Source organism: Hemiscyllium ocellatum, chromosome 36, assembly GCF_020745735.1.
Source record: "Hemiscyllium ocellatum isolate sHemOce1 chromosome 36, sHemOce1.pat.X.cur, whole genome shotgun sequence".
Classification (NCBI taxonomy): domain Eukaryota; kingdom Metazoa; phylum Chordata; class Chondrichthyes; order Orectolobiformes; family Hemiscylliidae; genus Hemiscyllium; species Hemiscyllium ocellatum.
The window spans coordinates 39,508,492-39,534,569 of NC_083436.1; the positions used below are offsets into that span (position 1 = coordinate 39,508,492).

Here is a 26,078-nt window from a genome sequence, read left to right on the forward strand (position 1 = left end):
CTGATGTCCTGGGAGGTTTTCTGAGAGGCTGGTCATCACTGTCCTGACATTCCAACTTCCCAGTTTTAGAGCTGGTCTCTTTTGTTGTTTTTGTTCATTGCTTGGTGCGGTGATTGCAATCTGCAGTTTGGATAATTCCTAATCCCCGTGGACCCAATGATTGTGGCGAGACAGCACCTTACTGGCTGGGGACTGCCCAGCTTGAGGTGGGGGATAGCTGTCCAGTGGGATCCAAAAATCCCTCCCACCGTCAGGAGCAACCCATGGTGTCAGGCCCTATGCCAATCTAGCAATGACTAAAAACTGGTATCCGCTGCCCCCCTCTCCAAGTGTTGGGTCAATGCTGTGAGGGAAGCTGGAGAGTCCTTTCCAGGTGCAGTGGTGGGAGGATGCAAACCTAGGCTGTGTGGCATGGGGAACAAGCTGTCGCCCATGAAGCATGATTCCCCATGCCCTCTCCACAACACTGGCTAATCCAAAGGGACGGTGAAGCCATTATAGTTTGGTACCAGCGGCATCACGGGAGCTGTCAGAACGAGGTTGTAGATAATAATGAAGTGCCTTCGGAGCCTCAGCTCTGGATTTTTCCTTGAGGTTTACTCCTGAAGCCTTTACCATGTCTGGGTCTGAGCATAAGGCAGTGGAGGTTTGAGACTAGAGTGTTCCTTCTCCTTCCCAGTACATCTAAACTCAAACAACATCGTCCTGGGTGAACAAACATGCAGTACATATTCATAGTGTATTTTTTTTCATAGTTCACCACTTTTCCCTTTGAAACTGCTTTTGCAAGTAATTCTAATAGAAGCTATTTTGATCTTAAGAGCCTTTTACCTTTCACAAGCTGTGCTTTGCATTTCTCCGGAGATAACCACTATCGGATTTAAAAACCTTTTAATTTTGCAATGTCACCATAAGACTTGTTCATTTATTATTAGGGGCCGGAGGAATCCCAAAAATGGTTCAGAGTTCGTTCATTGTGGTTGTCTTTATGTTATTTTTTGTTCAACATAATCTCAGATCGAACCTCAACTCACGGTGGCACAGTGGTTAGCACTGCTGCCTCACAGCACCAGAGACCTGGGTTCAGTTCCTGCCTCAGGCGACTGACTGTGTGGAGTTTGCACGTTTTCCCTGTGTCTGTGTGGGTTTCCTCTGGGTGCTCTGGTTTCCTCCCACAGTCCAACGATGTGCGGGTCAGGTGAATTGGCCATGCTAAATTGTCCTTAGTGTTAGGTAGGGGGTAAACGTAGGGGTATGGGTGGGTTGCGCTTCGGCGGGTCGGTGTGGACTTGTTGGGCCGAAGGGCCTGTTTCTACACTGTAAGTAATCTAATCAAAAAAAACTGCTAGCTAATTTGAGTTTCCCATCAAAATGGAGCTGACAGTGAAATCTGTCACTAAACTCAACTGGTTTCCGGCAAAGTACAGCCACAAACCTTTGAGAGCTATTCAATTTTGTTTACTAGTAAAAAACACTTCTACAAGTTCTGAAACCGACTGTGCTTCTGAATCACAGTTCAGCCACTGAACCAACATGCAAGCTCAGCTAAGACAGAAAGGGAAGCAATGTTTCCCACAAAAAGGTTACTCAATGATTTGGAAAGCCTTTCCACGGAAAACAGCCCCAGCCTATTCAGCCTCTCCCTGGAACTCAAACCCTCCAACCCTGGCAAGGTGAAAATGGATTGGCTATGTTGAAAGTAGCCCATGTAATGGCAGGGTGTTTGGATGGGTAAAGGACTTGGAAAAAAAGTTTTCAGGATTTAAAATGATGGAACTCAATATTGAGCCCTGACAGCTGCAGGGTCCTTAAGCATGTCATTTTCTGTTTGGGGACCCTGCAGCCTTCAGGACTCATTACAAACTCCAATTATTTTAATGCCTGAATGCCTCCTTCCATGTACTTTCAGCACAGCCTATCCACTTTCATGTATGTATGGTCCCCATCATCAGCTTTTCCTTCTCTCTGATACACTATCATGCATTCCTTTGTCTCCCTTAACAGGTTCTCTCTTTTTGTATCTGGACTCCATCTATCTGCTCTTTTCGACCCCCACCTCTTGTCATCAGCTAATATACCACCATTTCCTCGCTACAATCAGTTCCAAATAAGGGTCACAGACCTCTGCTTTGTCTCTACAAATGCTGACAGACCTGCTGAGTTTCTCTAGCAATTTCTGTTTTTGTCTTAGGATTTCTTTAGCTATTCGATCATCATTGCTTCTACAGGCTGAACACTCAAACTGAATCCATGTGTGCATTTTCAATTCTGCTGAATTATAGAATCATCAAATCCTGACAGTGTGGGAGCAGGCCATTTGGCCCATCATGTCCACACCAACACTCCAAAGAGCATCCCACTCAGACCCACCCCCTAACTATCCCTATAACCTTGCATTTCCCATACCCTGCACACTATAGGACAATTTAGCATGGCCAGTCAACTTAATTTGCACATCATTGGACTGTGAGAAGAAACCAAAGTACCTGAAGGAAATCCATGCAGACACGGGGAGAATGTGCAAAGTCCACACAGTCACCTCAGGATGGAATCAAACTCGGATCCCTGGTGTTGTGAGGCAGCAGTGAGCCACCGTGCTGCCCATTAATTTTAAAAAGTCTTACATGGTATTATTCGTTTCCTGTAGGAAGTACCCAGGCTGTCACTTTTTTGATATCCAAATTAATGGAACTCACTTGAATTATCTTCCTAATAGGAACTACATTAACAGTCATCAGACAACTTGAACTGTGGTGCTGTTTCGACATGGTGTATTATTTACAGATTGTTTCCATGCATTATCTTCATTTTAGCAACAGGTTTTCAATTTATAGATTTAATTCAGGAATTCATACTGGGATGGCACGGTGGCTCAGTCGTCCACACAGTTGTCTCACAGTGCCATGGTCCCAGTTTTGATTCCCACCATAAGCGACCATTTGTGTGGAGTTTGCACATTCTCCCCGTGTCTGCGTGGAGTGGCTCCAGTTTCCTCCCACAATCCAAAGAGGTGCAGGTCAGGTTAATTGACCATGCTAAATTGCCCACAGTCTTAGGTACGTTAGTCAGGGGTGAATGTAGGGGAACAGGTCTGGGTGGGTTACTCTTCGGAGGATCGGTATAGACTTGTTGGGCTGAAGGGACTATTTCCACACTGCAGAGAATCAAATCTAATCAAAATAAAATGGTTGAATGAGGTATTAGATGCATCGGATTAATGTATATTGAAGGTAAGGAATTTCACCCAGAAACCACCTTCATCCTCCATTAAGATCTGATATCAAGTTCAAATGAAATATCAAAATCTTGTCATGCTTTAGGATCTTTTCATTTCTAAACAGAACTATGAAATAGAAATTAAATGTCTTGTACAGTTACAATAAGTAAAAACTGAAGGAAGGTTGGCAAATGTTACAAATAATATTTCTCAGTAAGAAAAATCGCAAAGCAATCTTGACATTTAATTCACAAACAGAAACTCTGCAATTTGCTTTCATGAGCTCCCTCAACAAAGTAAGAACTATGCTGCTCATTGTTTTCTGTTGATTCAGTATTACTGAACAATTCTAATTTTTTGTAAAAACCTTGCATGGCATGTGTGCATAGCTGGCATTTGTCAGCCTTGAACTCATTGACTGTCGAGTCATTCAAAGAGAGTCAATGACATTGCAATGCCGGAGTCATGTGGAGACCAGACCGGGGAAGCATGACATATTGCTTTCCCTAAAGGAAGGGCCTTAATGAACAAGATGGGGTGTTATGGCAATTCATAAATGGTTAGCTGTTAGTTTTAAATTTAGTTGAATTCAAATGTCAGCATTTGCCCTAGTGAGATTTGAACCCAGTTCCATGGAATATAAGCTTAGGACTCTCACACACTAGTCTAGTAACATTCCTTCTGCACCACCATTGCCTCCTCTGTGTCAGGTTGCACACACCTTGACCAAGTGGTAATATATTAAGTATCAGTGGCTTGGAGCTTTTATTCAATTGTGCCGGCTTTTCTTGGCTTAATTCATCTGATAAAAGCAGGATCTGCAGGAAAGGTCACGGAATTTGAAGTGCAAACTAAGTGTAGCACTATTCAATGCTCTGTGGTATTTTGGACCAATTTTAAAAGCATTGCCACTTAGCCCTGAGCTACCAATGCCTCCAGAGTAAGTGAATGCCCTTTGGGCTAAAGGAGCTTGTTTGTCAGACATTGAAAAAGCTTTAAAAACTAACTTGCGTCCCTCCGGTGAAGCTACACTGACAAGTACATTTTAAAAGTTTTTGAAATTCCTGTTGAATATCTCAAGAACTGACACCACAATCAAAGTGCAAAATTGTTTTCGCATTTTTGTTTAAGCAATTTCGAGTAACTTAAGTTGGATTGCAAATAGGTGTAGGGATGGTAATTTAAAGTGCTTATTTTTACTTAGATTAACCTCTTCAACTGCATTAATCGAACTTGACCAAGTCCCCACTATCAAGTAGAACAGAGAATATTTTGAAAGCAATTCCATTTTTTTGAACAACAATCCCTTTTCAAATGCTGTCCAGTTGTGTTGAATCCAGTTGCAATATGCAAATATGAGGGGAAATTCAGGGATGTGGGGAGGGGGTGAAAGCATTTTCCCAAAGAAGGACCTAATTTAGGGTGTAGTTTGTGCCATCTAATAGCACCCTCTTGTGGCCTGTTATATATGTGTATATATCCATATGGCACAGTGCCCTCCCTCTGCCTTGCCAAGAGATCTTATGCTCAAATGCAGTTGTGGCCAAAATCAAATCCGAGCTCCCCCGTGAGCCAGATTTTAATTGGAAGGACCCTCGCATCATTCTGCTGAAAGCAGTATGCCTCAGTTATTGGAAGGGTGAGCTGGTAGGAGCACATTGAGGGGAACAGGGCACCTGTTAAGGAAAACCAACAGGGCATTTCTTGAACCAACCTTTGGACATTGAGCTACCTGAAGGTGGAGATCACCTAAATAAAAGCAAGTGTCCCATGGCCTCACTGTTATTTTATTCTGCTCTGACAATCTTGCTCACACTAGACAATGGTACAATTTCAATTCTCGCCTTGACTATAAATTGTTCATGACCGGTTGTTCATGATGACTCCATGTACCTTTAAATGTAAAATTGATTGTAAAATCTATCAGACATACATTGGCCAAGAGGCATATAAAAAATATGAGCATCATCATTAACTGGAATACCTGAGAATGCCACACTTTAATGTCAAAGTAGGTTGTAACATTTGTATAATGGTTTGAAATGGTTGATTAGTTTTTAATTACTTCACCTCTTAGTTTGCCTGTTTTTACAATCCTGCCAAGACCTTAATTCAAATTACCCTTGAGACAAAAGGAGCTGATTGTTCTCAATTACTTCAGATGGAATTACGTAGAATTTCCAGCAGAGAGATTGGTCAATTGGTTTATGTCAGAATATACAACCTCACAGCCAATTTTAAGGCTCAGTGGTTAGCATTGCTGCCTCACAGCACCAGAGACCCAGGTTCAATTCCCGCCTCAGGCAACTGTCTGTGTGGAGTTTGCACATTCTCCCCATGTTTGCGTGGGTTTTCTCCAGGTGCTCTGGTTTCCTCCCACAGTCCAAAAAAAATGTGCAGGTTAGGTGAATTGGCCATGCTAAGTTGCCTGTAGTGATAGGTGTAGGGGAATGGGTTTGGGTGGATTGCTCTTCAGAGGAGCAGTGTGGACTTGTTGGGCCGAAGGGCCTGTTTCCACACTGTAAGTAATCTAATCAATGTCATCTAACCCTTACATATACCCTCATCGCTGCATATTCTTTTCTGCTCCATGTGCTTATTTAGCTTCTCCTCAAATGCCATCTGTGCTAGTCACCTCAAATATTACACATGGTTATACAACACCTTAAACATTTCAAAAGTGTATGTTCACCACTGTAGAGTTTTAGTGCTGTGTTCCCTCATTCTCCAGGCAAAGGGTTCTGGCACCACTGGCTGGTAGAAGTGAATACAGTATCTCATTTAGTAGAAGGTCTAGTGGTGTTATCACTGGACTGTTAATCCTATGACCCAGATAATGTTCTGGAGACCTGGATTCAAATCCCATATGGTAGAATTTAAATTCATATGGTAGAATTTGACGAATGGTAGAATTTAAATTCAGTAAAGCAATCTGGAGTTAATAGTCTAATGACCACCATTTGTCAATTATCTGGAAAAAAAACCCATCTGGTTCACTAATGGGGACAGAAACTATCAATTATTACCTGGCCTGACTGCCATGTCACTCCAGACCCACAGCAATGTGGTTGACTCTTAACTGCCCACTGGGCCATTAGAGATGGACAATGGCTCTGCTAGTGATGCCCATATCCAGTGATTGAATGATTTTTTTTTAAAGCAGCAGGGTTGGTCCATGCAGTTGTGAAGTCAAATAGCTTTAACTGCAACAAGGGCTAGTGGCAGAAAAAAGAAGGCTATAGGCACCTTAGCCCATCAAACTATAGCCCAGCAACACCAGGGTTATTTGCCTGCCCTCTTGAGACATTCAATCCAATTCCTGCCTCCTCCCTAGGAGCTGCCAGTCTACCCCCAGTGAAAGTCCAGCACCTCATTACTCACCTCACTCCAGGCTTACTGAGGTCCAGGGCTGAATCTAGTCCCAGCGAGAGGTCACTTCTTCTGGGTGGCCGGCAGTTTGTGGAGGCAGGATCTGCTCCCCAGAGTGTCTCAGGCCAGTTCATGCTTCCTGCAGAGTTAAATGACTGCTGGGGTGTGGGGATGTGTGAGCGAGGAGTGGGGAGGTTACTACTTCTAAACATTTAGCTCAGTTTGTGGGTTTGATGGGAGGGACCCCCGCTTCATGGAATCCCATTACATCCAGCCCTAGGTTTGTCAAGCCAGATGACTGAAGGGTAACAGAAGAGGTGGATTTTAAGGAGTGTCTCACAGGGGAGAAAAAAAGATGGAGAAGTATGGAGGGAATTCCACAGCTGAGGCATTGATACATAGAAAATAGGAGGAGGAGTAGACCATTCGGTCATTCAAGCCTGCTCTAGCATTCAGGATGAACATGGCTGATCATCCAACTCTAGACCATGTTCCTGCTTTCTCCCCAGAGCCTTTGATCCCTTAACCCTAAGACCTATAACAAACTCCTTCTTGAAGATGTTCAGTGTTTTCTTTCAACTGCTTTCTGCAGCAGAGAATTCCACAAGCACACCACACTCTGGGTGAAGGATGTTCTCCTCATCTCAGTCTTAAATGGTCTATGCTGTCTCCTTACACTGTGACCCCTGGTTCTGGACCACCTGGTCATCAGGACTAATCTTCCTGTAAGATAATAAAAAGTGAAGTGACTGAAATCAGGAGTGCTCAATAGACTAAAATTGGTTGACACTGAAATGTTGGGATTTGCAAGGCTCAAGGACATTTCAGAAATAGGGAGTGGGTGAGACTTTGAAGCAAATTGAAAATGTGGGTGAGATTTTAAAATCAAGGTGATGGGCAGTCAATGTGGATTAATGAGTACAGAGGAGCTGGGTGAGTGAGTTTTGTGCAGGTTAACCCTAATGACCTATCACTTTCACCTCCATCTTCATCTACTTATCACATTCCCCCCTCCCACCACCCCAACCCACCTCCTCCCATTTATCTCTCAGGCTGCCTGGCCCAAAAACCTCATTCCTGGTGAAGAGCTTATGCCTGAAACATCGGATCTCCTGCTCCTCGGATGCTGCCTGACCTGTTGTGCTTTTCCAGCACCACCCTCTCGACTCTGAACTCCAGCATCTGCAGTCCTCACTTTCTCCTAATGATATCCCAGTCTGTTTTCATTGGAGGAACTTTTAAGGAACCTCTCGCTCAAACTCTTCCAAAGGAAACTGCATAAATCAATTTCCTCAGCTTGATTTTCCATGCCAATTGGTTAGTTTATTGTTAGCAGTCTCTTAACTAATGGTGCCCATTGTTTATCTCTTGGTGCAGGTGGAGAGGTCCCTTACACTACTTTAGCTACTCGAATGATGATGGGTGTTTGGTGGCTTTTTGCTCTGATCGTTATATCCTCGTACACAGCAAACCTGGCAGCTTTCCTTACAATCAACCGCATTGAAAACTCCATTCAGTAAGTACTCACATCAGGTGCCATTATCATGCATCTATTTCATGGTAAGATAACACACTGTGAATGGATTCTTGTTACATCTGGAATTAGGACCTTAATGATTCATTTCCGACAGCGACAAAATCCAATTTTCTAGAATGACAGCGCATCAAAATAGAATGAAATCATTACGTTATCTTCGCACTTATACCTTCAATATATAGTCAACACCAGAAAGCGAAGAGTGATTAATGTGGATTTGACTATGTGCAATTGTATGGCTCTCTTCCATTTGCACAAAGTTAAAAGCTGCTGGAGCATTTCAATTCACTGAACTGTTTGAATTTTTTTTTAAGCTGCTATCTGCATTAAGTTTTCATGCTGACAAGAGCCAGCATTGGTTCCCTTTTCCTGATTTCGCTTGCGAAGGTAATGGTGAGCTGCCTTCATAAGCCACCGCAATCCAAATGATGGGGTTGCACCAACAGTCTTGTCGGGGTGGGGAGGGGACCGCCAGGATTTTGATCCAGCAACACTGAAGAAACAACAACACAGTTCCACATCAGGAGGGTGTGTGGGATCGAGCAGAACTTGGAGATGTTCCCATGAGTCTCCTGCCCTTGTCCTTCCCTGTATCAGAAGTCTTGCATTTGCAAGGTACTGTGTAAGGAGGCTTGGCAGGTTTCTGCTGTGAATCTTGGAGATCGTACGCATGGCTGCCATTAATGCAAAGGGATTGAATGCTTCAGTTGGTCAATGGGGTGCCAACCAGATGGATTGCTTTGTCCTGAATGGTGTTGAGCTTCCTGACTGTTCTACACTTACTAAGATGAACTGTTGACTTGTAAGTGGTTGACATGCTTTGTGGGGTCAACAAGTAAGTTGTTTGCCACAGAACTCCTGACCTCCGACCTGCTCTTATAGCCAAGTCATTTATACGGTTGTTCCAATTAAGTTTCTGGTCAAAAATAAAGGTAATGCCTCCATAGTACCAGAGGACCATTGTGCTACTCTCTCATTTGAGAGAAGTGACTGGTGTTGGTTTAACCTGAAGAACAGCTCACCTCATGCTAGGGAAGCGTTTGAGAAAGAGAGTCCTTCACAGTGACCCTCAGCTAGTGTGGGCAGTGTATCATTAACTCAATAAGGCTATTTGTTTGCTTCCCTTTTAATGAATCCTTGTGTAACTGAAATTACACACTTGACTTGGTTTACAGTTACCTACTGTGTAGTGGATTGCAAAATGAACTTAATTGCAGTTAGGACCCAAGGATCAAAACACATGCATACAGAAATAATCACACTGGCAATAGAATTCAGGCTCGACCTTTTGACAGAATATACTACCTGGCCTGAAGCATTTAAATTGGAAGATGATTGTGAGCCTTCCTACAAGTAAAAGATGTAACTATGGGTACCCACATAGTCTTTTTGTCAAGGTTTTAGAATATTCCTCGTTCCAGGAGCACCCCACCGTGATCACCTGTTTTGAGACAATCAATGACTGTATTGATCCCAATTCCTGCTTTTGCCATGAACTGTAGAATGTTATCAAATTTGTTTTCAATTTCCACCCTCCTCTCACTTTTACTCAGTCCATTTCTGACCCTTTCCTGCTCACCTTCACTTGTTTGCCTCACAATACGCTATTAATATCCATTCCAAACCCACTCACTCCCACAGCCTTGATATCTCTTGCATGCGATATTCTGATGTCCACTTCTATTAGAAAACCCTTGATGCCCAGGAGCTACATTGCAACCTCTTATGTTGAATGAGGGGTGATTTTCAACATCAGGGAGCACAGAAAACTGACAGTCCTGGATTGGCCTTCTCATGCCCCACCCTCAGTGAAAGGGAAAGCTGAATAAAGTTATACAATGAGACAACCAGACTATCACTGCCAGTGTTCTGATCCTACTGAAGTGAAACATTACCCTAGTGTCCTGCAGTGTTGCCTCAGGATAGGTAGAAACCCTCAGAATTCTATCTGGCTCAGGATCTCTCTGATTTTGCAACTTCAAAATACATTTGTCAAAATGAAATGTGGCTGCCAATTATTCCATAACCTGAAGGCACACAAACAGTCTGCTGCTCTGAGGACCTGCCTTGGAGCATTAACTGTGTCATCCAATATGTGTTGGGCCCAATCCAATTGTCAAGTCTTGCAAAATGCAACTGAACTACTCGGCAATTCACAGAAGGAGTTGAGCATGTGGACAAGATTGTAATTAAAATATTAGCATATTGGGGAACCAAACTGAACTGAACTAAAGTGAATTGGATGTTGTACTTTACCTGTCACACAACACAGTGTGCTTCAAAAATAATCCTGTAGCACCCTCCTCAACAGCCTAAGGAGAGGAACAATTGAATATAAAGAGAAGGTCCTTCTTTCTTCTATATGTTTTGGTTTCAATTGACAGGACAAAGGTTACAATTAGAATGCCCCAACTGGCTCATTGGGAAATGAAGTGACGGTGCCATACTTTCTTTTGAATTGATTTTTCATACAGTATGTAATAAAAAAATGTTCAATACAAAATGAAAATATAATGTTTTCTATCACCGACAGTGTAAAAATAAAATTAGTTCTGAGGTAACTGTTGGTATTGACAATCATAAACCCAATGGGACTTCGCAAACAACATTTCACTTATTTATACCTGAAGTATGCTGGTGAAAACTGATCGGAAGCAAATAGTCTGAAAGAAGAGGCTGCCAATAAAATTGTTAAATCATTTTACCCATAAAGTGATGAGGATGTGGAAGTCATTCCTACATGAGGTAGTTGGAGTTGAACAACATAGATTCATTTAAGGGGAAAGCTTGAAAAACACATGAGATAAAAAGGAATAGTTTTCACTGGCAGTGAATGAGATGAAGTTGAGAGGAGGTTTCCATGTATAATGTTATAACACAGGGTAAACCCTCCTGCTTAATTTAAAACCAGCAACACAGAAAAGATTTATCTGTGCAGTAACCTGTAAAAACTCAAGATAAAAATTTAAGGTAAAAATTAACAACTTTATTTCTTAGAATATATCAGAGAATAAAAAACTAATAACTATTTACAAGTCCTTACTCTAAGCTGTCCTTTACCTTCCCTACTCTATCACACTAGTCCGATAAAACTCCCAATTACGATTTACAAAACAAAACATCTTATCTCAAAACCAGGCAGCTTTTGTTCTTCTCGGTATTTCAGTCTTCTTCTCTTCTTCTTGAGGATCTTGCTTCACAGGTTACTGATCGATAAAGGTACCTTTTAAGAGAGCTATTTTCTGGGCAGTGTGCAGAGGCCATTGGCTTGGCAGTTCTCCTCTCAACTGTTCAATTTTCCCCAGTCGTATACCCCAAAGCATTAGATTGTGTTATTGGCTTTTAAGATTGTCAAAATACTCAATTCAAACTGGATGGGAATTTGGTATGTTTTTTGGGGTATAACTTAAACTAATTGGCCTAATTTGAATCTGTTTTATCATTTCCAGGCAAACACCTAATCGAGTTATTTGACCAAATATTACATTTCTTGTCAGAACATTTAGTTCTGTCAGGTAGTTCTGTTGCATTTAGCTCTCTTAAAGATACAATACACCCACATCTTCATAACAGGAACCATTCTGCCCCTCCATCCTGCTCTACTATGCAATATAATCATTGTGGATTCAAGTCCACAGTCCCGCCTAGCCCCAATAACATTTGACTTCCTTGTTAGTTAAGAATTTATCAACATTCCCTGTATTTGTACTGTGGCTCAGTGGTTAACACCTCTGCCTCACAGCACTAGGGACCTGGGTTCAATTCCTGCCTTGGGTGATTGTCTGTGTGGAGTTTGTACATTCTCCTTGTGCCTGTGTGAGTTTCCTCCCACAATTCAAAGAGGTGCAGATTAGGTGAATTGGCCACACTAAATTGCTAATAATGTTCAGGGATGTGTGTGTTAGGAGCATTAGTCAGTGGAAATGTAAAGTGATAGCGTAGGGGAATGGGTCTGGATGGGATACTCTTCAGAGAGTTGGTGTGGACTTGTTGAGTCTAATGGCCTGTTTCCACACTGTAGGATTCTATGATTCTTTCAAAACAATCAATGATACAAATTCACTACAATCTGGGGAAGAGTGTTCTAAAGAGTTTCAACCTTCCAAGAGAAACAAAATTCTCCTCAGCTCCAACATAAATGGCTGACCATTTGCTTTTAATGGCATGTCCCTTAATTCCAGTCTCATTAGGGAAACATCATGTAGAGTATGAACAGTAAATGAGACCTGTAGGGTTGAATTGTGTCTGTGTGTGAAATTGTTTGAAATTCTGCAGAAGTATGGATTAGTTGCAGCAAGAACCTTTGACATCTGAATTTGTACTGAATGAGCTCCTTGCTCTTTTGTGTTGGACATTCACATTGGTTACATACAAGACATATTCCTTCTGCACCAGTTTGTGCGCACTGTTTTAAAAAAAAAGGATTTGTTTATGTTACAAGGTTATAATTTTCCAAAATCAATTTATTTTCAGACAATTTGAGGCCAAATGGCCTGATGTCAGTGCCATGTAATTCCACGCAAAGTGAAGAGTGGAGCTTTTGAAAAATCTAAAAGATTGTGTCAACTTTTTAATGGGACACAGACGTGTTTAATCTCATCATAGCTCAATAGATTCTATAGTAAAAATAATAAGTGTAGGCTTAACTTGCTATGTAGAAAGCGGAAGAACTCTGAAGGAGCATAAACAAAGATAACTGATGCTTGTTGTAATCTGCCTGATAGCATGTACACATCTACATTTATACTGCATCGATTAATGAGAAAAAAAGGAATCCAGGCACGTCCATTGCCATTGGAACTCCAGGTTATACCAGTGTGACACAAAAAAAACCTAATGGAATTGGAGTCTTTCTATACATTCTATAGGCCGGTGATAGGTTTCAAAATTGATCTAGACACAGGGTGGATGGATAAGACAAAAGATTATTACTCTAAAGGGAGGAGGTGGGTAGTGACCTTATATTCTGGTAGACCAGGTTAATATCTCTGGTTCAAACCCCACAATAGCAAAGGATGAAATTTAAAGTAAATTAATAAATCAGGAATGGACAGCTAGCCTTCGTAATGTTGACCATGACAGCAATAATTTACTGTTGTAAAAACCCATCTGCTTCACTGAATCCCTTTAAAGAAAAGAAATTTACTGCCATTAGCTGATCTAACATGGGTGTAGGTGGTTTTGTGCAGGTAAAATCATTAAACTATAATCCAGAGGCCCAGCTAATGTTCTGGTGGCATGATTTTGAATCGCAACAGGACAGATGGTAAAATTTGATTTAAAAACTAGCCTGAAGGTGACCATGTTGATTAATATAAATGCCCATCTATTTCACAATGATTTTTCAAGAAGTAAATCTGCCTTCTTTATCTAATCTGGCTCATATGTGATTCCAGATCCACAGTAGTGTGGGAGTTAACACATTGAATTAGCCTTATAGCAAGCCACACTGTTTTGCCAATAATGGATGGATAACAAATGCTTAAACACAAAGTAAGTAAAACATAGATACCATCTTACCTGACAAAATCTTCATTATCTTCAGTTAAAGCATTAATTATATCATGAATTGAGGAGGGAAACCAATCAATGTGTTTAAGATAATAGGATTTAAAAAGACAGGTACAGCTATTTCCTATTCTTGAGGGGGGGGGGGGCACAATTTGGAATTAAACCATTCAGGATTATATACCTAAATACAGTCTTCAGTAGAAGAATTGTTGCCCCAGTTCAAATCTTAGAATTCCATGATTGTATAAAATTGCACTATTTTACATAATTCGGTGTCCAATGCCTTTTTTTACATACAAACTTGGAAATATGGAATTCTCTCCCTCAAAAGAATTAGGTGCTGACTCAACTCGAAATTCCATGACTGAGACTGACAGATTTTTATCATGTAAGAGTGTAAAACGTAGAGATCAGCCAGGATTTAATTAAATAGTCAAAAGTCACACAATACTGGGTTATAGTCCAACGGGTTTATTTGGAAGCACTTGCTTTCAAATGCTGCTCCTTCAAATAAATTGTAACTAAATAGTTTTCTTCCATATAAAGCACAATGAAAAATGGCTATCCAATTCAAGGAGCGCACATAGATGCAGGAACACTGACACTCCTGTGGAAATCTTGACAAAAGTCCAGGTCAAAAAATAATGTATGAGAGAGCAAAGAGAGTTTTATTCTTGGCTGTGGCACACCCAAGCTGAAAAATGGTTATTTCTGACTGCACAGTGGCTCAGTGGTTAGCACAGTTGCCTCACAGCGCCAGGGACCCGGGTTTGGTTCCCATCTTGGGCGACTGGCTGTGTGGAGTTTGCACTTTCTCTGTGTGTCTGCGTGGGTTTCCTCTGGGTGCTCCGGTTTCCTCCCACAATCCAGAGATGTGCGGGTCAGGGAAATTGGCCATGCCAAATTGCACATAGTGTTAGGTGCATTAGTCAGGGGTAAATATAGGGTAGGGGTCTTGGGTTGGTTACTCTTCGGAGGGTTGGTATTGACTTGTTGGGCCGAAGGGCTTGTTTCTATATTGTAGGGAATCTAATCTAATCTTCACTTCGATGAACAAAGGTTTGCCTCCCTCATTCGCAACACTTTCACAAAGTGAAAATTGAGATTTCTATCAGCGCAATCAATGCATTTCTAAGATAAATCTTAGACTGTAAGAACAAAAGAAATAGGAACAGGAGTAGGCCATTCAACCCCACGAGACTGCTCTGCCATACAGTAAGATCATGGTCGATCCAACATTGCTTCATTTCCACTCTCCCCTATTTTCCCCGTAGCACTTAGAGGGAAGTCCATATGTTTCTCAGCATATCAATCTATTTATATATCAAGCAAACAAAGCACTATTTTTAGGATGAGGAGGTGCTGGTTTTGGACTGGGGTGGGCAAAGTTAAAAATCTCATAACACCAGGTTATAGTCCAATAGATTTATTTGAAAGTACAGGTTTTCAGAGCCTGCTCATCATCAGCTATCTCCCGGACAAAGGAGCAGCATTCCAAAAGCTTATGCTTCCAAATAAACCTGTTGGACGATAACCAACAGTATGTGGTTTTTACTATTTTATATGGCATCTTTCATAGGTCCATAATTTCCCAAAGTATTTGACAGCCGGTGGATTTCTCTGCCCCAGGAACTAGTTGAAGCCAAAATATTGAATATTTTCAAGGAGTTAGATGTAGTTCTCAGGATTAATGAGATCAAAGGTATGGGTATGGCAAGGAAGTGAGAACAGGATACTGAGTCGGATGATCAACCATGGTCATATTGAATGGTACAGCAAGATCAAAGGGCCAAATGGCCTACTCCTGTTCCTTTTGAATTGAATTAAATTGAATTCAATGTGTATTTGAGGCACAGTGAAAAGCTTTGTACTGCAAGCAGGTACAGGTGAATGCTAAGAGCTTGTGGGTCCATACAGTATTCTAACAACTGAAAGGTAAAAACTGTTTTGAAACCAGCCTGTGCGTGTTTTCAGACTTCTGTACCTTTTCCCCAATGGTAGAGGTTGTAGAAAAGCATTGTCAAAGTGGGATGAATCTTTGAGAATGCTGACAGCCTTTCCTTGACAGGGTGCCTGGTAGATGGATTCTGTAGATGGGAGGTTGGCCTTTGTGATTGTCTGGGCCGAGTTCACCACTCTCTGTAACCGTCTCCGATCTTGAATGGTACAGTTGCCATACCAGGTAGTGATACATCCAGACAGAATGCTCTCGATGGCGCACCTATGAAAGTTGAGAAGGGTATTCGCCGTCATGCCAAATTTCCTCAGCTGCCTGAGGAAGAAGGGACATTGTTAGGCCTTTGTAACCAGTGTGTCCACAGGAAGAGTCCAAAAAAGCTTATTGTTGATGACCACTCCCAGGAGCTTGACACTCTCCACTCGTTCCACCTCTGTGCTGTTAATGTGTAGGGGGCATAAGTAACATCCCGCTGAAAGTCATTTCTATATAACTTTGTGAAATATCTTTGAAGTGTGGTCATGTAGGAATCAATGGGCACACAAGTCTTCAACTATCCTTACTTCACCTATTTCTGGGCTTCATGAATAAAGTTATCTCTCATCATGTCATTGCGAAATGATTTTTAGTGCATCAGTGGTTAGCTCCTACCTGAGTTCCTACTCACTGAAGCTAAACAGTGCAGCAGCCTCCTCCTCAGGAAGCCTCATTTAAATTGATTTATGGACACTGCAGGTGCAGGCAAATTGCAGATGTTTCTGGCAGGTTAGCTCATGGGATTCGTGAGGCTTCAGTTTAATTTAAGTGATAAAAACAACAACCTACTTTTATCATAGCATCACAAGAGTGTTGACAAGCAGAATTTAACTTTGAGATATTAAGGCATTGAGGATATCTGCTTCAGCAAAGAGATGGATAAGCAGATGGAAGAAAACGTTGATTTTTAAGGAGCACTTTAAAGAAGAATGAGGTGCAGAGGCAAAAAGGCGTAAGGAGGGAATTCCAAAACATGAGGCTTTAAGCAATTGAAGACATAGCTACCAGTGGGGGAATAATTAAAATAAGGGATATGAAGAATATCAGGCTTGAAACAAGTGCAGAGAGAGACGAAGGGTATATGTGTTGAGCGGTGTGGTGGCACCACTGCCTCACAGTGCCAGAGACCTGGGTTCAATTCCCACCTCAGGCAATTGCCTGTGTGGAGTTTGCACATTCTCTGTGTGGGTTTCCTCTGGGTGCTCTGGTTTCCTCCCACAGTCCAAAGATATGCAGGTTAGGTGAATCGGCCATGCTAAATTGCCCGTAGTGTTGGGGGAATGGGTCTGGGTGGGTTGCTGTTTGGAGGGTCGGTGTGGGCTTGTTGGTCTGAAGGGCCTGTTTCCACACTCTAAGTAATCTAATCTCTTTGTGTTGATGCATTTGTTTGTGTAAAAACAACGATGACACTTTTAAAGTTTGACAATCTATCCAGTTGATGGTCCTCCCATAGTTTCATACCTGCCTTTTTACAGGGATGCAAGAGTGTCTGTTAAAGCTCAATCCATTTAATGAAAAAAATTGAGATATCAATTCCTTTAATATAACATTCAGTTAACAAAGTTATAACACACACTTCAGTGGTGCCCAGAAGTGAGCAAGCACACTATATGATAAGCATGGGAGAATGTGGGAAATTTTGAAAGTATGTCTGGTTACAGACAGCCAAACACCTGTGAGAATTGTAGACAATAATCAATTGATCTTCATGAATTCAACCAAGAAATCTAAGATTTGATAATTGATATGATTCACAGGGAGTTGAGCTTGTTTTTAATCACTCAGAGAGTCTTTGCAAAGCAAACATAGAAGCCTATGTTTTATTGCAGTAGAATAGAATCCCTACATGTGGAAACAGGCCCTCCGGCCCAACAAGTCCATACCAACCTCCAAAGAGCAACCCACCCAGACCATTCCCCTACCCTATTATCCTATATTGACTACGGGCAATTTAGCATAGCCAATTCACCTGACCAGCACACCTTTGCAATTGTGGGGCAAATCCAGAGCATCAGGGGGAAACCCAAGCAGACATGAAGAGAGTGTACAAACACTACACAGACAGTCACCCAAGGCTGGAACTGAAGCCGGGTTCCTGGTGCTGTGATGTCGCAGTGCTAATCACTGAGCCACTGTGCCTATGGAAGTAATGCCATTTTATTATAAAGAGTCAACTGAAATAAAATATTCAGATACTCAGAGCAGAGTAGGAGACTGGAGGAATGAATTCCTTAGAAAAATTGAAACAAAGACGTATTAACCTACTGTTATTTTTTTCTGGGATCATGAATATAATTTTCTTGAAATATTTATTTAAATATCCATTTTATCTCCAGGTAGGTTCAACGATTGTGTTGAATTTGAAAGTAGAATTGTTGCATTCCAATTATTTTTTGATGTACATGTAGCCAAAATTCCTTGCTAGCATTATTAAATATTTTCCTCAATTTAGATCAAATTTCCTCAATTTACATACAGGTATATCGACTATCTTTAATTTAGCCTGCACTCTATAATTTCACAACTATTATTATGGTGTAATCTAGAGCAAATGCTTTGAATAAATATTCTGAAGCAATTCTTTAAAAATCCACAAACAAATAGAAATATTCTAGAATTCTTAACTTAGCAGTCTATGTGCTGGTGTCGGTTAACTCAGATGTGTTGTTTGTCTTATGATATATATCATATCAACATAGATATATTCTAGCCTGAGACCGTCTCAAACACCTAGGAGGGATGACTGTTCATTTTAGAATGAATCTACAAATGGCAATTCTAATGAAGTTTCTTTAATGATTTGTAATCGCTCCTAGCTGAGGTTTTAGTCGAGTATTATGTTCAACTGGATAGGTTTGCTTTGCTGGGACAGTAGAGATAGCAGATCCATTGATGGGGCAATGCAGATACAAGACAGCTTTCACTGATATTTTATCTATATATACGTGATTTCAATTTGCAGTATCTACTCTTTATGTGTATCCAACAATTTCTCTATTATCATGTTATTAAACAATGCTGTTTATTGAATGTTGTTTCATCAGTGAATATTATTTTTCATTTGGATACAGCCCTGCTGCTTCCAACACAATCACACTGTAAACTGTTTGGACTAGATGACCTCTGATCTTTGCATCCAAATGTTTTCCTTGTTAAGTGACATTTCTGACCTGCTTTTCCACAATTGCTGTCTTATTACTTAATAATATCCTTTCCATGTTCTGTGTGGTGTCATGTATCCTTTGGGCATGATTTAAAACATGGCTTTGGAATTATATTTGCTTCACTGTAGAAGTTTGCAAACCAGGCTAGTCTCAATTATGAAGCAGTGTTTTTGATACATGGTCTTTATTGACGAGTCCATCTCATCTGAATAATGACAAGACCATAATTCACTTATAGGAACATGACACAAGAAAATGATGTTTGTTCTCATTCCATGATTGTTCTGCTGTTGAAAATGTAATTTCTTTGTATGATTTCATAGTTTTTTTTCAATGGGATCAATTGCAACAATAATTGGATTCCAGTTTGACCACAAGTGACGTTGATGATAAATTGATGTATCATCAAAATTGTTGAATTTTCCAATTGTTTAGATTAGGATTTATCTCTGTTCCCCTTTTCTATCTACCAAATTGTCATGGTTGAATCAATTTTTTAACTCTAAGAAGTATTTTAGTGAAAGATGTTTTATTAAGCAACACGGTCCATCCCACCACCCAACACCCCCATCAAACGAAGGAAAGAAGATGAGGTAGAAATTGAGCCTCACCAAATTTCCATCCTGTTGAATTTGGTAGAGATGAACACTGTCACTTATGTTTCAAGAGAAATTGCTTCCAGCCAAGTGAGTTCAAACAAGATTCTGTGCATTTAAACTTGAGATTATCATTGTGTATATAGATAGAGAGAATGTGACATCTTCTGGTTTTTTCTATTCATCTATCTATCTGCCCCAGTATCTGTTTAACCATGTGCCTGTCTATTTATCTGCCTGTCCATCTATCCATCTGCCTATGTACCTATCCATTTTTGTTCCTGCCTGACCATCTACCTATCTGCCGATGTACCTATCCATCTTTGATCCTGCCTGTCTTTTTTTTTATTTTCTTTTTATTTATTCATGGGATGGTTTGCCCAGCATTTATTGTCCATGCTATTTATTTATTTATCTACCTTAACTGTTTATCTTTATAAAATATGCATAAAATCTTGAGTATTATGTAGTTCCAGCATTACGTCCTTGCCCTTATGTTCAACACCTCACCCAATGAAGGACAAAATTCTATCTGAAAACATTGATGACTCCTATCATTCCTCCTTATTACTTCCTTAAAAAATTCACTTCATTTAGTAAGGCTTAGCTTCCCCATAACAAACTCATACTAGCTCTCACTGATTGATCCACAGTTGAAGATGGCCATATTTAACTCTGTTTTAACTCATTTGACCAGATGAGACTCATTTATTTGTATAAATGACTATTTTCATGAAAAATATGCATGCATGGGAAATATACACCTTAAGAGAATGAAGAGTGATGTCAACAGTTTAGCATCCCACACTGGCTGAGGTTACTCGTTGTCAACCTCTCTCTCATCCTGGGTCGGGATAAACTCACCACCCGGCATGTCTCTCTAATAAGTTGGTAGCCCTATGGTCTAGTAGCACTATAGCAACTTTAACTTCTACTTTCCAAGGGAAAACGTGAGGACTGCAGATGCTGGAGACCAGAGTTGAAAAATGTGGTGCTGGAAAAACACAGCAGGCCAGGCAGCATCCGAGGAGCAGGAGAATTGACGAATCATTCCTGAAGAAGGGCTTATGCCCGAAACGTCAATTCTCCTGCTCCTCGGATGCTGCCTGGCCTGCTGTGTTTTTCCAGCACCACATTTTTCAACTTTTACTTTCCAATAATAGCCTTGCCCATGTACCTCTAACCAACCATATTCACAGTTAACATTCCAAGTTTGTATACAAGACTATATTATCCAACCAAGTTCAAACTCATACACATATAACTGTGCTATTTAATCATATTCAAGCTTGCACAAGTGATTATATTATACAATCATATCATGACACATTTGCATCTCAAACAGTTAACATGCACTGTTGTTATAAGAAACTCATATTTTGCTCATTTCTGTCTCAATCAGTCCCTTCTCGTGTCCATACTGTCTATCTTCCTTTTCAGTTAATCCTATTTCTCAACACTGAATCCAGTAATTTTCTTACCACCAAGGTCAGACTCACTGGCCAATAATCATTTGACTTATTTCTCATGTCCTTTTTGAATGATGGTACAATGGTCACAGGCTGCCATTCCTCTGGTACCTTGTCTGTTTCTATTGAGGATTGGAAAATCATCCTCAAAGCATCTGCTATTCCCTCCCTGCCTTGCCTGCAATACAATTCATCCAATCCTGGTGATTTATCCAACATCAAGTAGGTCAGCCCCTGCAGTACCTCTCTTCCTATGATACTTATTTTATCTAATATTTCACATTCCCTCTTCTTTGTTGAGACAGAGACAAAATATTTGTTTAAGAGACTGCTCACACCTTCTGCATCCATACACAAGTTGTCAGGTACATCTTTAATAGGCTCAACTCTTTCCTTTGTAATCCTTTTACTGATAAATAATGTTTGATTTTTCTTTATCTAGAATTTTTAGAGTCACACAGTATGGAAACAGACCCTTTTGATCCAACCAGTCCATGCCAAGCACAAGCTTAAACTAAACAAGTCCCACCTACCTGCCCCTGGCCCATATCCCTTCAAACTTTCCGATTCATGTCCTTATCCAAATGTCCTTTAAATGTTGTACTTGTACTCACATCCATCACTTTCTCTGTAAGTTTATTTTACATACAAACCACTCTTGGTGTAAAAAGAAAATTGCCTCGTGTCTTTTTAATATTTTTCTCCTCTCACCTTAAAAATATGTCCCCTCGTCTTGAAATCTCCTACCCAAGAGAAAGGACAGCTGCTATTCACCTCATCCACATGTCTCATGATTTTATAAATCTCTGTAAGCTTACCCTCAGCATCCTAGGCTCCAGTGAAAAATCTTTGGTGTGTCATGTTTTTTATTCCTAATTTCTTTCTCACCCTCTATTTTTTATATTTATCTAATTTTACGAAATTATTACTTAAATTGAAATTGTGATAAGCTCTAATTCTGTGTATTATCTTATCCTTGAAGCTACTGGATAACTAGAGGACTCTAAATTTTGAACTGCCATCATATTGTTTTTGTGTGGGGACATGTCTACACTGTGTCTGAAGAATCTCACTTTTTTTTAGCCTCCCATTTGTTTACCAGTTGCAACCAATCCACTTTTGCCATATCATATCTCAGCTTTGTACCTTCCCCAGCTTGCCTTTGACTCCTATTCCATCTTTGTTCCTTTCCACATTAATGCTAAAGTGAAGTGTATTGTGATCAATAGGTCCAAAATGGTCACCCACTGCTACTTCATCCACTTGCTTGGCTTTATTTCCTAAGACTAAATCTAAAATTGTCCCCTCTCATCTGGTATGTTCTGTACTGGCTAAAAATGTTTTGCTGTCTACAATGGTAGGGTGGCAAGTAGGAAGTATTTGTATCTCTCCTCTGATTAAGTCTTTGACAAGAAGACTCACTGATGGATGTCCAACTCCACTCTCAGTTGAGGTTATTAAGATGCATGTAATATTTTCTTAAATGCATTATCCCATCCTCACTGGTCTTCAATCAAAGAAGCTCAAAAAACAAATGTGAATGGGTTTGCTTGAAGCCTTCCAAGGGTACAGTCCTTTGTTCACAGGCACTCAGACCTTGATTAAGGAACCCAGTGTTCAGGAAATACCTGGTCACATTGAATGTTCCCCCCACACCCCACCATTGCTTCCATCTCCTGCAAATCTCAGCCTCAGACTATGTTCACATCATCACTCACCTGTCCCTGGGTCTAATGGAATAGCACAGCAGTGATCACCTCCTCCATGGACGTATTGCCAAATAATGAAATGCTGATCATATGGTGGCCCCTGGTGGGCTAGACCCAAATGCCCCACCCCATCCCCCACTCTCTGATATTCCTTGCACAGGGAAAGCTCCCAAACCTATCCAGTTAAGGACCTGATTGGCACTTAATGTGATCAGAAAAGTGATACACAGGGCTCACACTAGATTTCTCGCCAGTGGGCAAGTTGCCTTTCATTAAGGACTACCCAGTGGATCAAAGGATGCACTCAAGTGTGTCACCTAAAATGTGACAGCAAGATTCTGCTGAGAAAGTATGATAATTATGGAACGTACACACAGTGCACACAGTAGGTGTAGAGAGAAAGAGAGGGGCAGAAAAGGAGGAGAGTTTCATTTTGTCATTTTGTCACATTAGGTTCAATTTAAGAAAAGCAAATGCTTCCACTGCGACATGATGTTTAGGAATGCACATTTTATTTTGCCATTTTTAATTGATCCCAGAAGCAATAGGTTAGAATAATTTGCTTGTCAACCACATTTTAAAAGGGGGAAACCTATAAAAATGCCAAACATTAACTCGCTAGTAGCGACAGCAGATTTTAATAAGCACTGAGACCATTTGAAAGAACCTAAATGTTTCAGTTACTGCAGACTAGCAAAGCTAGTTTTCTTTATAATTTGCTGTTTCTGAGACTCTAAAACCAAGGAAATTAATTGAAGAAATAAATATTTAATAAGCAACACTTGGTGTTATTAAACTTATCTTTGCATTCTGTGCCTTTATAAGAGCACATAGGAATAGCCAAAATTGAAAGATGTAAAATTGTACAGTATTTTGCATTTATAAGCTCTGTTTCATTATTGACAAGGAAGGAATGGTTGGGTTAGTGAAGTGGGAAAGTTAAAAAATGAAGCAGACAAACAGGACACGGACACACACACACACACACACACACACACACACACTCACTCTATGGACAACACTATGTAGTTGGTTCATAATGTTAATCCTTGCATCTTCAAGGATATATTGACCTTCTGGTGCTGTATGTAAGCAGACAGCCAATGGCTGGATTATTAAGAGAGGTTGCATAAATCAAGCCCAAATTCCCTGGAATCTAAAAGATTAGGAGGCAATTTACTTGAGATTTTTATGAAAGGAATTAAATATGTAGACAGCAAGATTTTTTCGTTTTGGTGGGGAAGTCGAGAACGAGGAAGCATGGTGGCTCAGTGGTTAGCACTGCTGCCTCTCAGCACCAGGGTCCCAGGTTCAACTCCAGCCTCGGGTGACTGTCTGTGTGGAGTTTGCAACTTCTCCCTGTGTCTGTGTGGGTTCCCTCTGGGTGCTCCTGTTTCCTCCCACAGTCCAAAGATGTGCAAGTCAGGTGAATTGACCATGCTAAATCGCCCACAGTGATAGGTGCATTAGTCAGAGAGTAATGGATCTGGGTGGGTTACTCTTCGAAGGGTCAATGTGGACTGGCTGGGCTGAAGGGCCTGTTTCCATGCTGTAGGAAATCTAGTCTAAACTTTAAACTGGCAATAGCAGTGTGGAATCTTACTACAGCAGAAAACAGTGAATAATTTTCAATCTGAGGTTGTCAGATTGTTGCTGGACAACATTTCTAAAATGATCCAAGGAATTAAAATACAATCAGCTGTGATATTATTGAATGAAAGGTTTGAATGGCCTCCTTCTGTTCCTAACCTCCTAAATGTCTTATCAAGGCCCACAATTGTTACTGAGGGAGCAAGCTAATCACCACCAACTCCTGAGTGCCTCCAGAATCGACTAGGAATGTAGCCTCATCAAAGTTGCCCATATTCTGATAGGTTTTACCCTATAATAATTGAGTAAACTTTGATCATGGGACATTAGGTACAAGTGTAAATTAAGCACATTACTCTCACTGTCTTACATGCTAAGGCTTACATGCCAAGGAATGGACAAAAATGAAGACTGGAGACTCACTAAACTTAACAATGCTAATTCCAATGATTTATACTTTGGCTAGGGTGGTCATCTTTACTGTGAGTCACTTGCCATTTTTCTACACTGTATTTGGGTTCAAAGTAATGATGTGTTATGTCAGGTGGGCCAGAACTGATATGTAAACTTGACATTACTAGAGGGACCAAGGCAACGGGTGAGGTTTACCCAGGTTTGCAATGCTTAACCCATCAGATTGCAGATATTTTCTCATCAACCCATTCAGCAATGTTATTACACACCTCTGCAGCAAGGTGTGAGGTCTTCTGGCTCTGAGATGGGGACACCATTGCTGAGCCACCAAAGCCCTTGCACCATGTTGCATGAGCGAATTAAAAATCTGAAACATGTAGACAGCTGAGAGCAATTGCCGATACATACACCTGTTCCATTTTCCTGCTGATGGAAGGAAAGTCAGTCAGCTGCTAGACAGGCACAAGTCCTGACACCCCACAATTTTCAGGCATTCACTTCAACAGGCAATACAGAGCAAGAGAAAGAGGAAGTTATCTCCTCATATAACTGAGCTGCAACATGGGCCCCATTTTCAATGCCACATTGGCTCATTAGATCTATATGCTGTTTCGACAAAATAAGAATTGGATTATACTCCAGTCTCTCTGTTATAAAACTCATAAATAGGGTGTAAATGATTGTGAACATGATTAAACCAACTTGACAACAAATGATCTATGGGCTTTAATACCAAATGCAGATTACAATAAATACTTCATTGTTATTCTGTAAATTAAGGAGACCTGCATTTTGCAATAGATTGTAATTGTTTGTTTACTGGAATGATCATAAACTATTTTATACTCCGTTATGAATTATGATTATTTTTTATTTGGGTTGTCATCAATTTGACACCTGCCACCATGATGAATTTTCAATAAGCCAATTACCAATCCATCCATCTGTCTATTTTCTCCAGAACCTGATTCCCTGAGTGGCAATTAACTTCCCCTGAACCAAACTACAGAAGCAACCTGACATTGCAAACATTGCACGAACTGGATCTCATTAACAACTCTCCTTATTAGTTCTTCAATGGCATTTCAAGATTTTAATTCTCACAATAAACACATTATTCACTTTTTCTTGATTTCCTGACTTTCAGCCTTTTAAAAGACCTCACACAAGTGGCAACTCAAAGGGTATATTAAAAAGCATAGACCTTTATATTCTACCTATAAATTAATTTAGAATATTTTCATAGACGTGTATTAATGATGTTTCAGGAATATCAATAGAGGGTGCTCAAGTAAAGTATTATTAGTTTGGGAAAACCATTCATCATTTCACTGAAATGACATTCATGTTCTTAGAATAACCATTATTTTTCTATAAGTTTCATTTGCTGAATGAGTTATATTATAATTACGTGCCAGTAATGTTCTGTATGTAAAATGTACCCATCTGAGTTGAATCCAGTCCATTGATTGAAAGATTTAGGAACGGTATGAAATACTTACATCTCCT

General features: G+C 40.4%; 1 protein-coding gene across 1 annotated transcript in view; it reads left to right on the plus strand.

Moving 5' to 3' along the window:
- The window catches only part of grid2 (glutamate receptor, ionotropic, delta 2), a 982,254-nt gene that overhangs the window by 837,610 nt on the left and 118,566 nt on the right, over positions 1–26,078 (plus strand). Inside the window, exon 12 of the mRNA XM_060851484.1 lies at positions 7,964–8,102. Within this exon, the coding sequence (XP_060707467.1) occupies positions 7,964–8,102 (139 nt within the window). The remainder of the gene's footprint in view (positions 1–7,963; positions 8,103–26,078) is intronic.